The sequence below is a fragment of the Erythrolamprus reginae genome, chromosome Z (assembly GCF_031021105.1).
Source record: "Erythrolamprus reginae isolate rEryReg1 chromosome Z, rEryReg1.hap1, whole genome shotgun sequence".
In the NCBI taxonomy this organism is placed as follows: Eukaryota; Metazoa; Chordata; class Lepidosauria; order Squamata; family Dipsadidae; genus Erythrolamprus; species Erythrolamprus reginae.
The window spans coordinates 2,086,945-2,101,957 of NC_091963.1; the positions used below are offsets into that span (position 1 = coordinate 2,086,945).

The following is a 15,013-nucleotide window of genomic DNA, read 5'->3' on the forward strand; positions in this document are numbered from 1 at the left end:
ATTGGCGCTATTGAAATTCTAACTGCAGTAATTATATGTGTCATAAGATAGATCTTTTGCCTAGAATAATATCATTCCTAAATTCCTAAAAGCATGCTTTCTGGGGCATGTTCAATTTCCTCCTCCATGTATAAGTAATTTTCCATATACTTTGGATTTTAGGACAGGACCACCACATATGAAAAAAGGTGCCTGACTGTTTCTTACATTTCCAACAAGTGTCTTAGTTTTGGATAGATCTTTGCAAGTCTTAGGGGAGGCATATACCACCTATAAAAGAATTTTATAATAAATAAATAAATAAATCACTTATAATAAATTTTTTCTCTATAGTGTGATTTTACAAATATTATTCCATGATTTCTCCCACTCTGCTAAGTGTATATTATGTTGAACATTCTTGGCCCACACAATCATGGGGTCTTTGACGATGTCCTCTGTCCTATCAAATTCTAACATATATTGATATATATTTGTGATTAATTTATCTTCTTGTCCTGTTAGTATTTTATCTAGAATGTGGGACAAGGTGTCAATTCCATGCTGGACATTAATCGGGTCACCATATGCCCAGGGCTCTAAGCAGGCCTGGGGAGGTCTATCTAAGCGATCAGTCATAAATCAAGGCCCTACCTGTATTGATAGATTAAACCATTTCTCCAGTTTTTATTCATTTGGCTCTTGCCTTCCTCCCCCCCCCCCTTTATGTTCAGCGATAACTTTCTAAGAAAAAAGGATCTTGCCCAAGGGTCAAAATAAGGCCAATCTCATCTCTGTAGGGATAATGTTCCACAGGGAAGGAGCCACCAAAGAGAAGGCCCTTCTTCTGAGCCCCATTAGATGGACCTCCTTTAGAGAGGGGACCATAACATCTCTGCCTCCTTGTTCTGGTGGGTCGGGTAGATGTAGCTGAGCAAAGATGATCCTTCAAATAACATGGAGAAGATCATTCTGGGCCCCACTAGATGGACCTCCTTAACAGAGTGAACCCATAACATCTCCTGCCTCCCTTCTCTGGAGGGTCAAATGAATTTAACTGGGGAAAGAGGGTCCTTCAAGCAACAGGGAGGGTGAATAGTAGTGACAGTAGCAATACTATTATTACTACTAATAGTAATAGTACTACTATTCAACCAGCCTCTTATGGATTAAGGATTGGATGACACTAAATAATCAAAGAATTCTCAAACTAGAAGGTTATAATCTACAAGAAGGATGACATGCCCACCTTTGGGGGAAAAAAGAATATTAAACACACACAATTTCAACAACACACAATAAGAGGTGCCTTACTATTTATTTGGAGGAAAATCAAAAATAAACACTTTATAGAAATACCAAGGTGGTTATCCACCATGGAAGCCTTGATATACCCAAATGTCCTAGGAAATACTCAAGTGATATGATATGATGAACTGTTAGATGAGGACGGTAAGCTTAAATCTAGACAAACTTTAGAAGCTGAAGGGAAACATATAGATTGGTTTCCATATATGCAACTTCAAAACAGATAGAAAATTGATTGTGAAGAATATGGAATTAGCCCTAAATTAAATATAATAGATAACATTTTATTAGGCCCACCCACAAAATTCATAACAAAAATGTATAATTATTTAATAAAATTTGATAACTTAGAAGAAACAGTAAAAGACAGCATGTTGGCATGGATGAAGAATTTTGGGTATCCAATTCACTTAGAAGAATGGACAAAACTGTGGAAAGAAAACTATAATCGGTATCGTATAAGGAAAACCTCTTATAGATGTTTACTGATGGCATTATGCTCCCGCCAGGTGGGCTAAGATCTATCCTAATATAGATCCCATATACTGGAAATGTAAAAAAGGTACGTAATTATTGGCTGAAAATTAAAGGATGGATAAAAGATATACTGCAATTTGATTCAGAATTAAAACCTGAGACCTATCTTCTAGGGCTTGTTAGAGGGCAATATGTAAAATCAAAATACTACCTGATCATCCATATTATAACTGCAGCGAGATTAGCATATGCACAAATGTGGAAAGATAATAACCTCCCAACAGATAATATGATTATAAACAAACTCATGGATTGCGCTGAAATGTCCAGGCTCACTTTTGAACTACAAAATAAACAAGAGAAAGACTTTTACCCAATTTGGGAAAATCTTTATGAATGGCTTGAAACCAAGAAATAACTAATAAACAAGTAAATAATATATGGATATAATTGATAACTATAAATAACACAATAAAAATGCAAACAATTGATATATGGATTAGATAAAGCAATAAGGAGATATATAGAGTTTGCTTTTTGATTCACCAGGAATGCAAACAAAATGGAAATGATGTGCTATGTAACCATTTTCCTTTCTTTTTCTATTTTCTTTTTCTGTTTCTTCTATTTTCGTTTCTCTCTTTTTCTCTCTCTGTCCATCTTTCTTGTTTCTCTTTCTTTTCTTTTTCTAGGTTTTTCCTTTTCTTTCCTTCTCCCTACCCATTCTTTTCTTTCTCTTAATTACATGTTTGTAATAGTCGTTTGCTATTCTTTTTGAATTGTATTGTTTTTCTATTTGTGAATAAAAACTTATTTTTTTAAAAAGCAACAGGGAGGGAGCCACCACGTAGAAGGCCTTTCTTCTGTGCCCCACCAGATGGACCTCCTTTAGAAAAGGGATTATAACATCTCCTGCTTCTCTGCTAGTTGGGTTGGGTAGATATAATTGGGAATATATGCCACGGAGCCAATCTGCATATGGGTCCCACCCAGGGGTGAAATCCAGCAGGTTCTGACAAGTTCTGGAGAACCAGTCAGGGAAATTTCAAATAGTTTGGAGAACCGGCAAATACCACTTCTGCCTGGCCCCAGGAGTGGGGGGTGGGGGGGGTGTTTGAGTTTGCAGTATCCTTCCCCTGCTACGCCCACCAAGCCATGCCCACAGAACTGGTAGTAGGGGGAAAAATGGATTTTACCAGTGTTCCCGTGCGCCTGCTCAACTTGCAGTGTCTTGTCCTCAGTTCCTCCAGGTGTCCCAACGGAGAGAATTGTTCAAATCGGCGGTTTCAGAGGAAGCAGCACGCAGACGTGGAAGTCATCCTGACGGAGAAGAAGGGCTGGGGGCTCAGAGCAGCCAAGGACCTTCCTTCGTAAGTCTCCACCGACGGCCCTCGCTTTGGAGAAGCCCAGAAAATCTTGCAGAAAGGGAACTGTCCCTGCTCTGAAGTCCTGGGCTGGATCCTTAGCCACACACGTCTCTTCGTGATTCCATGAATTGTGGGGGGGGGTGGGGGGGTTTAATGCTTTTATGGGTGTTTTCTATCACACCTTTGTTATTCTTACAAATGAGGGTGAACGTATACAACACAGCTTCCTCTTCCTCTTCCCCCCAGAACATCAACTCTGTGATGTGGGTTTGCTGAGAGAAGGGATTGGGCTGAAAGTTACCTAAGGTGGTTCTAGAACTCCTTGTCACCTGGTCATTGGCCCCAAATCACCCAGCCTAAGACTGTATTAGACCTCACCATCCCTTGGTGATTGATTCAGTCACCCAATTGATTTAGATATGTCAGGTGGCACTAGAACTTACTGTCTCCTAGTGATTCGCCAGAGTTACCCCGTGGGCTTTCAAAGTCTTGAGGTGGGACTAGAACTTGCCACCTCCTGCTTCCTAGCCTAGTACCTCCACCACTAGACCAGGGGTCTGCAACCTCAAACACGGAAAAGGAAACACAGGGAGCCACAAAACCTGCGTGGGTGGGGCCAGCTTAAAGTCACTCCCAACCAGTATTGGGTTGCTATGAGAACAGTGGAGGACCACCGTCCTGGTAGCAAAAATGGAGCTGCACGCGCAGCTCCACCCGACCGCCATATGTGTGCACGTTGGCGCAAGATTCGGCTTCGCCGCATGCACCGGAAGCCAAATCTCACATGAGGACATGTGCGCAAGTGAGTTTGGCGGGTTTTGCCAATTTTTTGCTTCCGCGCATGTGCAGAGGCACTGCCAAAGGGTTCCTCCGGCCCTGGAAGGATCTCTTCACACAGGCTCAGGAAGTAGCTGGTGCCACAGCGCTCCCTGTCAGCTGACGAGGCGGCGGTGCAGCACCTTCCAAAGTGGAGGGAGGCTTGGCGGATGGGCGCCCTTCCACCTGCTCCGAGAGGGTGGGCTCAGCCATCTGGAGGCAGGCACCATGGCAGGTGGGGTGGAGCCGGCAGGGATGCTCAAGCCAAACGTTTGGAGCTGCTCTTGGCAGTGTTTAATCTCAGCGGAGCTGCTTATCAGGGAGGGAATCCCCAGCCTGTTCGGTACACTTCAGTGTGGGGTGGGAGTGCAGAAAGTGGAGGAAATCTCTCGCTCCTGCTCTGGAATGTGGCGTGAGTCTCCATGCCCCACCATCACCCTTGCCTTCTCAGGCCAAGGGAGGAGTGACTGGGAGGGCGAGGGGTAGGGCCAGCCGGCGTGGGTTCCCCAGATGGAGCCGCAGCAGAGGGGCGAAAGAGCTGCATGCGGATCCGGAACTGTGGGTTGCCAATACTTGCCTTAGACCAGCCATGAAGAAGACACCATGGTGAGACTTCTGCAACCATTCCAAGCCTCTTCTCCCCACCCTGATAATTATTAAAACCAGGCATTAATAAGATTAAAGTGAAAAATCTTCAAATCTTCTGCCCCCATCATATTCTCAAGAAGAAAGATAGTATATTTATTCATTCATTTGATTTTTTCTTATACCGCCCTTCTCCTTAGACTCAGGGCAGCTTATAACACGTTAGCAACAGCACTTTTTAACAGAGCCAGCCTATTGCCCCCACAATCCGGGTCCTCATTTCACCCACCTCGGAAGGAGGGAAGGCTGAGTCAACCTTGAGCCGGTGGTGAGATTTGAACCGCTGGCCTACAGATCTACAGTCAGCTTCAGTGGCCTGCAATACAGCACTCTACCCACTGTGCCACCTTGGCCTCAGTATTGGGTAAAGATAGCCCTCAACATAACAACCATTCACTCAATAATGGCCTGAGGTTACAGCAGCACTGGGGGGAAAAAAGATGTGACCGTTTTTCACACTTAAGGACCATTGCATAGTCATGTGATCAAAATTTGGACGCTTGGCAACTGATTTGTGTTTATGACTTTTGTAATGATCCCGTCTTGCGATCTTCTGACAAGCACAGTCAATGGGGGATAGCCAGATTCACTTAACAACCATGTAACTTAACAACTGCAGTGATTCACTTAACAAGGGTGGTAAAAAGTCTTAAAAAGAGGCAAAACTCACTTCACAACTGCCTTGCTTAGCAATGGAAGTTTGGGACTCAATTGTGGCCATAAGGCAAGGATCACCTGTACTGGGAGAAATGTGGAGCTGTGATTCACTTGAAGGCAGTAAATTGGCTAGGGATGTGTAAAAATTGACAATTTCAATAAAGTGACAATTTCAAACACATTGAAAATTTGATGCCTGCTCTCAAAAGATAGGTAGCTAGGTACATAGACAGATTTAGATAGGCTAGAGATGGATTGGAGATGGGCAGATTAGAATGATAGAAATGGATATTGATAGATGGAACATGGATGGATAGATAGATTAGATACATGCATACAAACATACTAGTATTGCTGTGTACAGTTGTGCATGTTTACCTATTGTTCATCATCATCTTGTCTTGCTTTTGTCTTGTTTAGTAACACCTTTGTCCTCGAATACTGTGGAGAAGTCTTGGATCATAAAGAATTCAAAACTCGAGTGAAGGAATATGCCCGAAGCAAAAACATCCATTATTATTTCATGGCCTTGAAAAACGACGAGGTGAGCATTCATTGTAAAAAAGTATAGCAGATAACTTGCTATAAATCACTCTCGACTTATGACCATTCACTTAGTGACAGTTTGCAGTCACAATGGTTCCTGTTATGTATTTTACTTTAGTTAATTTTGTACATGCTGCCCTCACCTTACCACGCCTTAGTGACCGTTCAAAGTTACAACAGCTCCAAAAACAGTGATGTAACCAGTCCTCGCACTTGCAACCGCCTCTACATTCACACATTGTCAGGCAATCAAAATTTGAGTGCTTGGCAACTGGCTTGTATTTATGGCAGTTTCCCCCAAGTACTTCTAATTGTGTAGGCTCGGAGACTTCGTATTGTGTGTTATCTATGGCTTGCAGTGCCTGTGGGTCCATTGCGATGGAAATTCTAGCAATGGAAATTCTATTAAGGTCATAAAGCGAGGCCTACATTTATAGAGAACTTCTGGAGAGTAGCAGTAGCTGCTGTTTTTTTACAATGGAACCAGCAAAGTAGCTCGCATACCTGTGTGTGTTTTTGTATGTTTTGTTCATTTTTTTTATCCCCTTTTTTTTTTAAAGAGGCGCAGGTAGTCCTTGTTTAACCACAATAATTTGGAGATACTCCTCACCAAGCGACGCTGTCATAAAAATGTGATGTCACGTGACTCATGGCAGGAGTTCCAGGATTTCCAGTTGTTGCCGTTGTTAAACAAAACCTGCGTGGTTCTTAAGCGAGGACATCTCGTGACTGAGACTTGCAATTTCCCGCTGGCTTTGCTTGAAGGAAACCAGCAGGAAAGGCCACGAATCAGCCATCAGTCCCACTTCTTCGGCTCCATCGTAACTTTGAACGGTCACGGAAGAAGTGGTCCTTAAAACGAGCACTGGCTCTGTAGCGATTTCCTTTCCCTTTTCAGATAATCGACGCCACGCAAAAAGGGAACTGCTCTCGTTTCATGAACCACAGCTGTGAACCAAATTGTGAGACCCAGAAGGTAAGTCGTGGAACAAGGATGTGGGCACCGCATCCAAACATCCAAAGGGCACAATTTTGCTTTTCTACCCACCCACCCACGCACTCACTGACACTTTCGAGAAAAATGAAAGTACCTGACCAACCTCAACTCACAACCTGGATTTTAAGTTCCAGTGGTGATGTGTTGTCCTGCTGCCCATTTTTGGGGTGTGACAGTGCCTTAGTTCATATAAACATATACAGTGATACCTTGTCTTACAAACTTAATTGGTTCCAGGACGAGGTTTGTAAGACAAAACAATGTTTCCCATAGGAATCAATGGAAAAGCAATTAATGCATGCAAGCCCAAAATTCACCCCTTTTGCTAGCCGAAGCGTCTGTTTTTGCGCTGCTGGGATTTCCCTGAGGCTCCCCTCCATGGGAAATCCCACCTCCAGACTTCTGTGTTTTTGCGATGCTGCAGGGAAATCCCAGCATTCCCAGCGAAGGGAGCATCAGTGAAATTGCAGCATCGCAAAAACACTGAAGTCCTCAAAACCCCACCTCCGGACCTCTGTGTTTTTGCGATGCTGCGATTTCCCCTTGCTGGGAAACCCCACCTCCGCACTTCCATTGCCAGCGAAGCGCCCGTTTGTGTGTTGCTGGGATTCCCCTGCATCACCACAAAAACATGGAGAGGAGCCTCAGGGGAATCCCAGCAGCGCAAAAACGGGTGCTTCACTGGCAACAGAAGTCCAGAGGTGGGGCATCCCAGCGGTGGCGGTGGGTTTGTAAGGTGAAAATAGTTTGTAAGAAGAGGCAAAAAAATCTTAAACCCCAGGTTTGTATCTCGAAAAGTTTGTATGACGAGGCGTTGTAAGACAAGGTATCACTGTATTTGAGTCGCATTGGGATTGGGTGGCATGGAAGTCGGATTAAATAAACATAATAAATAAATCTTTTGGCAGTATGAAACTATTTCAAAGCAACCATGATTTCTAGCACACTTTAAAAATTGCTGCAGTTATAAAGTTGCAGTTTGATTCTATATGTCCTCTTTTTGTCCTCCTCCCCACCCCCTTCCTCTGTTTTAGTGGACAGTGAATGGCCAGTTGAGGGTGGGTTTTTTCACCACCAAGCTAGTAACTTCTGGCTCTGAGCTAACCTTCGACTACCAGTTCCAGCGATATGGGTAGGTGCTGCTTCCGGATTTCATCCCATTTATTTGCTGCAGGAAGAGCTGTAGTATTTTCCAGGTCCTCATCTTGAAAACATTCCAACATTCTTGCAGAGAAAAAATTGAACTCTGTAATATATTTGAGAGTGCTGCTGGTTAGTTTGAAAAATCTGGTCTTTCTATCTTCTTGTAAAATCTCTTTTTAAAGGAGGGAGAGAAGGAAGGAGGGAAGGGGAAGGGAGTTGGTTGGATGAGAGGGCGGAAGGAAAGGGAGACGGGAGGTAAGTAAGGAAAGAGGAGGAAGGAAGGGAAGGGAGACGGAAGGAAAAGGGAGGGGAGACAGGAGGAAGGGAGGGAGGAGGAAGTCAGTTGTCCTCTTAAAATTTGAATAGTTGTAGTGACTATCTGGAATGTGAGAATAAGAAACCAAGCATAGTACATGGTGTTCTCTAAATCAGGTCACCAACCTTTCGGACCTCAGGAACCACTAAATTCATAATTTTTAATCCCGTGGACTGCAGGACCAGTAACGAATGTCTGCCTAGTGACCAGCTGGATAGGTGTAGCTAGGTAGTCATATGACTGGGTAGGTGTGGCCAACTCCACGTCACTCACATCAAGGGGTGCCTCCACAGCCTCTACTCGCTCCTTCCCTGCCTGCCCGGGCTCCTTATGGCCCCAAAAGGAGCATTTGTTGGAGCTGAGCAGCCACCACGAGAAAAAGTTGGCAAAACAGCTGGCTCAGTTCAAATTGGATCTGGCTGAGAAGAAGGGTCACCTCACTAAGGACTAGGAGCATAGGCTTTCCAAGCAGAGGGAAGACCTGTGGGAGTGCAGTGCCTGGAGGCCGAGTGAGCTGAGATGGTCAGCCAGTTCCAGGCCATAGTGCAGTCCCACTGGAACAAGGTCCTTCGGCCCTTTGACACCAGCAAAGCTTCCCTCCGGACTTCGCCCAAAGCCCCACACCAGGAGGACGAAGCAGAGGGCAAATCAGAATTTCTTCCCCCCTCTGGCCCACACAAAAAGACCCCAAAGGGGGGGGACATTCTCTGCAGCAACACAAGCTTTCACTGCACATATCCCTACCGGGGGCCGTCGTTAAAGGACCCCTGATTTAGTGCAATATAAAAAATGCAAATACCACCAACATTTTTATCACAGACCACCAACTGGTAACCGCTGGTCTAAATGATGTTGAAGATGTTGTAATTCAGGGTTAATGTTCTTTAGTATTCATATGACAAGCTGTTCTGAACACTTCCCTTTCATGGGATTGTTTCACAAGACACTTTTTTGAATTGTGTTTTGGTAACTAAGGCTTGTTTTAATATCTACAAAAACAGACGTAAATTTGATTTATACTCTGTATTTATGTTGTCATAAATACAAAGTAAATGGGGAAGCCAGATTCACTTCACTTGTAATTTAACAACTACAGGCATTCATTTAAAAATTGTGGATTGATGGAGGGAGGGTGGGAGAGAGAGACAGAGATTAATGGGTAGGTGGGTAGACAAACATCCACACAGGTTGGATGGCTGGATCGATATAAATATACAGTACTGTATTTTTTGGACTGTGAGACACCCCGATGTGTAAGACGCACCAAGATTTCAAAGAAGTAAAGAAAAAAAATTTGTCCACCCCAGAAGTTCTCTGCCTCCCAAACCCTCTTCGTGCTCCATTTTTCTTTAAAAGGGGCCTGTTTTTCACCTGTTTTGTGAAAATGGGGCCTGCAGATGGTCTGGGAAGTCTGCAGGATGCTCTTGGGCCCTGTTTTTGTAAAAAATGGCCCTTTTTTCACACTTTTTTGCAAAAATGGGTGTGCAGAAGTCTGAGAAAACTGCAGAAAGTTCAAGGTGACTGAGGGAAGGCAAAGGTGCCCCCATATTATTAGCAAAAAATGGCCTGCTTTTCACACACACACCTTTTTTTTTTCTTTTTTGCAAAAATGGGGGCATATTTGCCTTCCCCCAGGAGCACTCAGCAGACCTCCCAAACCTTCTGCACACCCCATTTTTGCAAATAACAGGCCAATTTTTCACAGAAGTGGGATGGAGGGGCAGGGCTTCAGGAAGCCAAAAATGGCTGTATTCAGTGTATAAGGCACACCAACATTTCCATCCTCTTTTGGGTGGGGAGGTGCATCTTATACTCTAAAAATACGGTAGCTAGAATCGTATTCAGATGGATGGAGAAATGGGGAGAGATAAAAGAAGAGATGGAGCCTGTTTCAATCCCTCACTATTGTGATGTGTGTTTCCAACAGCAAAGAAGCCCAGAAATGTTTCTGTGGCTCCACCAACTGTCGGGGTTACTTGGGTGGAGAGAACCGGGTCAGCATTCGTGCTGCGGGAGGCAAAATGAAAAAAGAGCGGTCACGTAAAAAAGACTCGGTAAGCATTGAAGCAGGGTGGTTCTTTTCAAAGGGCGGGCCACTCGCCTGATGGCTTTGGAAGCCCCTGGACCTCTATCTCTATCACTATTCCACAAGGCTGCGAACGACTTTCCTGCTGTCACCCTCTTTCTTGCCCCAAGAGAGGACTGAGGTGTTTAGTACAGCACTTAAGATCTCTGTTCCTATTGGGTGGCTTTGGAGTTCTTTTGTGCTGCTGCCCTCCACATGTACGAGAGCCCTAAAGCCTAATTGTTACATTGGGATAGTTAGTGGGTTTGTTAGTTCACTGTGATGCTTTCTCCCTTGCTATTCCTTGTGTAAGTGTGGATCTTTATCTCTCTGGCTGCTGCTGCTGTAAAAAACAACATGGTGCAGCTTTAGAACCATGGTCACATTAACAGGACCGAACTCCAAATTTCATAATTCCCCAGCCATGATGCTTTAAGAGAGATGGACTGCAACTCCCAGAATCCCCCAGCCAGCAGGTTTTAAGAGGGGTGAGCTTCAACTCCCAGAATCAACCAGCCAGGATGCTTTAAGGGGAAAAGGCTTCCATTCCCAGAATCCCCAGCCACAATGCTTTACGAGGGGTGGACTTCAATAGCCAGAATCCCCCAGGTGACCTGCTTTAAGCGGGAAGGACTTCCAGAATTTCCCAGGTGGCATGCTTTTAAGAGGAGTGGGCTTCAACTCCCAGAAACTCCCCCCCCCCCAGCTGCCATGCTTTGAAAGGGATGGACTTTAACTCTCGGAATCCCCCAGTTTACGCTTTAAGGGGAAAGGACTTGCACTGCCAGAATCCCACAGATGACATGCTTTAAGACAGTGGTCCCCAAACTACGGCCCGCGGGATGCATGCGGCCTGCTGAGGCTATTTATCTGGCCCGCGGCAGCGCACGAGATATTACACACGCACACGCGCAGCCTTTTCCAAGGCCACGCAAGGGAGCCGAGCGTTGGAGTTGGGGGCATGGAGTGACGAAAGTGCGGAGGCCGGCAAAGGTTTTTATTTTGAATGTCTCCATTTTCTGGTGGGGTGAAGGTGATGAGGTATCTCCCAGGGGCCACTGCCAGCAGGGACAGGAGGCGGATTACAAATATTGTCAAGGCTGTGAGTAAAGGTAATAACGTTGATGTGGTGGTGCATCTTGGCACAAATGATTTGTCCCAAAGAAATGTTAATATAGTAAAAAGAGATTTTCAATGTCTAAGTGTGGAGCTGGGTAAAATAACTGATTCAGTGACTTTCTCAGAGGTGCAACAAGCTCTGTGAGTTAATGGCCATAATATCTAGAGATAATTTGGATCTGGTTGCCATAACTGAGACATGGTTTAAGGATTCTAATGAATGGGAAATATCCATACCAGAATATACACTGTATAGGAAGGATAGAATAGAGAGAAAGGGAGGTGGAGTAGCCATTTATGTTAAAGAAAGTGTAAAAACAACACTAATTCAAAATACATGTAAAGATCTGGAGACTCTCTGGATTTGCATGCAAAATAAAGAAGGTTCTGTCATTAGAATTGGGGTGATCTATAGGCCTCCAGGGCAATCTGAGGAATATGACAACAAGATGGTGGATGAAATTACCCAAATGGCAGTAAAGGGAGATATTGTGGTTATGGGTGATTTCAACATGCCTGATGTTGACTGGAATATCCCCAGTGCCCTTACATGCAAAAGTAAGAATATAGTAGAGGCCTTTACAGGAGCAGCTCTGGCACAGCTGGTTAAGACACCAACTAGAGGGGAGAATATTCTAGATTTAGTTTTTACGAATGGGAATTGGGTTTCAGAGGTCAAGGTGGGAGAAAATTTAGGTTGCAGTGACCATCTATGTTTGTGGTTTGATGTAAAAACTGATTGTGAGCAATCCTATACTGCAACCAAAGTATTGGATTTCAGAAAAACAAATTTTAATGCAATGGGGGATTATTTAAATAATGAATTAAAGGGGAGGGATAAAATGGCAGGAGCAAGCACCCAGTGGACTGTATTAAAAAAGGCCATCTTAAAAGCCACTGGACTATATGTAAGACAAATAACTAAAGGTAAAAGGAAGAAGAAACTGCTATGGTTTAGCAATGATGTAAGGGCTATGGTTAATGAAAAAAAGGCTGCCTATAGGAGGTATAAAGAGTCTGGAAGTATAGTTGATAGAGAGGTGTATAAAATGAGACAGAAGGAGGGGAAACAGATAATATATGCTGCTAAAGCCTCAAAAGAGGAAGAAATTGCCAAATCTGTAAAGAAGGGGGATAAAACCTTCTTCAGATATATTAATGATAGGAAGAAGAAAAATTGCGGCATCACGAAGCTTAGTACCGGGAATAATACATGCATTAATGGGAATAAGGAGAACGCTGAACATTTCAATAGCTACTTCTGTTCAGTTTTCTCAAAAGACACCTTACAAAATAATACTATAGAGGGATATAGCATTGCTTCCAGCTGTATGGATTCATCTCCAGTGATCTTAGAAGCCGATGTCTTAGAAGAACTTGAACGATTAAAGATAAACAAGGCAATGGGTCCAGATGGCATCCACCCCAGAGTTCTTAAAGAACTCAGATCTGTCATTGCTACCCCCCTGACTGATTTGTTTAATCAATCCCTGTTAACAGGAGATGTTCCTGAGGATTGGAGAATGGCCAGTGTTGTGCCTATCCACAAGAAGGGCAGTAGAGAAGAAGCTGGAAACTACAGGCTAGTTAGCTTGACATCAGTTGTAGTTAAAATGATGGAGACTACTCAAAAAGAGGATAAATCAGCAACTAAAAAACAATAACTTATTGGACCCAAATCAGCATGGCTTTACTGAAGGCAAATCATGTCAGACTAATTTCATTGATTTCTTTGACTATGTCACAAAGGTGTTGGATGAAGGTGGTGCTGTGGATATTGCCTACCTGGACTTCAGCAAAGCCTTTGAAACAGTTCCACATAAAGAGCTGATAGATAAATTAGTGAAGATTGGACTTAATCCCTGGATAGTTCAATGGATTTGCAGCTGGCTGAAGCATAGACACCAGAGGGTTGTTGTGAATGGCGAGTATTCTGAGCAGGGTCAGGTTATAAGCGGGGTGCCACAAGGGTCTGTTCTGGGTCCTATTCTTTTTAATATGTTTGTGAGTGACATAGGGGAAGGTTTGGTAGGGAAGGTTTGCCTATTTGCCGATGACTCTAAAGTGTGCAATAGGGTTGATATTCCTGGAGATGTCCGTAATATGGTAAATGATTTAGCTTTACTAGATAAATGGTCAAAGCAATGGAAACTGCAGTTTAATGTTTCCAAATGTAAAATAATGCACTTGGGGAAAAGGAATCCTCAATCTGAGTATTGTATTGGCAGTTCTGTGTTAGCAAAAACTTCAGAAGAAAAGGATTTAGGCGTAGTGATTTCTGACAGTCTCAAAATGGATGAACAGTGCAGTCAGGCGGTAGAGAAAGCAAGTAGGATGCTTGGCTGCATAACTAGAGGTATAGCAAGCAGGAAGAGGGAGATTATGATCCCGCTATATAGAGTGCTGGTGAGACCACATTTGGAATACTGTGTTCTGTTCTGGAGACCTCACCTACAAAACGATATTGACAAAAGTGAACGGGTCCAAAGACGGGCTACAAGAATGGTGGAAGGTCTTAAGCATAAAACGTATCAGGAAAGACTTAATGAACTCAATCTGTATAGTCTGGAAGACAGAAGGAAAAGGGGGGACATGATCGAAACATTTAAATATATTAAAGGGTTAAATAGGGTCCAGGAGGGAAGTGTTTTTAATAGGAAAGTGAACACAAGAACAAGGGGGCACAATCTGAAGTTAGTTGGGGGAAAGATCAGAAGCAACATGAGAAAATATTATTTTGCTGAAAGAGTAGTAGATCCTTGGAATAAACTTCCAGCAGACGTGGTTGGTCAATCCACAGTAACTGAATGTAAACATGCCTGGGATAAACATATATCCATCCTAAGATAAAATACAGGAAATAGTATAAGGGCAGACTAGATGGATCATGATGTCTTTTTCTGCCATCAGTCTTCTATGTTTCTATGTTTCTTCTCCTGCTCCAATCCGTTCAAATCCATTCCAGTCCGTGTCTTTGGCACTACCTTTCTCGCCGTCCACTCTCACTGGCCAGCTCAATTGTAGCCTGCTTGTAGCCTGGGGCTCTCATCTCAAACGTTGAACCTCTGCTGCCAAACCACCGACACATGCCGGCGTTGGAGAGTAGAATTCTTATTCTTGGCAGCCAGTTTGGGCTTTTCTTCTCCAGTTCCAATCCGTAGCATCCATAGCTCGGCCCTGGCACATCTGAGGCGGCCCCGGCTCCCTTTCCTTCTATGTCTACCGCCAGCGGCTAGCGCTGCGGGTTCCTCGGGCAGGGCAGCTCCTGCCGGAGGAACCCGTGCGCCAGCCACCGGCTTGGTGGGAGGCACCGGCGGTGGGAGAAGGAAAGGGAGCCGCCCCCGCCCGCCATGGATATGCCGGTGCGGGCTGGCAGGGGGATGGGGAGCTACAGATGCTATGGATTGGAGCTGGAGAAGAAAAGCCCGAACTGGCTGCCAAGAATAAGAACTCTAGGCGGCGGGTGTTGGTCGGGGGTTTGGCAGCAGAGGTTCAGCGTTTGAGACGGGAGCCTTAGGCTACAACCAGGCTACAACTGAGCTGGCCAGTGAGAGTGGCTGGTGGGAAAGGTAGTGCCA

At 44.2% G+C, this 15,013-nt stretch overlaps 1 protein-coding gene across 4 annotated transcripts in view; it reads left to right on the top strand.

The window, feature by feature from the left end:
• The window catches only part of SETD2 (SET domain containing 2, histone lysine methyltransferase), a 114,885-nt gene that overhangs the window by 23,610 nt on the left and 76,262 nt on the right, over window positions 1–15,013 (top strand). For all 4 annotated transcript variants that reach the window (XR_011556964.1, XM_070729609.1, XM_070729610.1 and 1 more), the window contains exons 6-10: window positions 3,006–3,134; window positions 5,670–5,793; window positions 6,694–6,771; window positions 7,827–7,924; window positions 10,179–10,305. Coding sequence is in view for 3 of the 4 variants with exons in the window: in XM_070729609.1 (XP_070585710.1) it covers window positions 3,006–3,134; window positions 5,670–5,793; window positions 6,694–6,771; window positions 7,827–7,924; window positions 10,179–10,305 (556 nt within the window). In the remaining variant the exon portion in view is untranslated. The remainder of the gene's footprint in view (window positions 1–3,005; window positions 3,135–5,669; window positions 5,794–6,693; window positions 6,772–7,826; window positions 7,925–10,178; window positions 10,306–15,013) is intronic.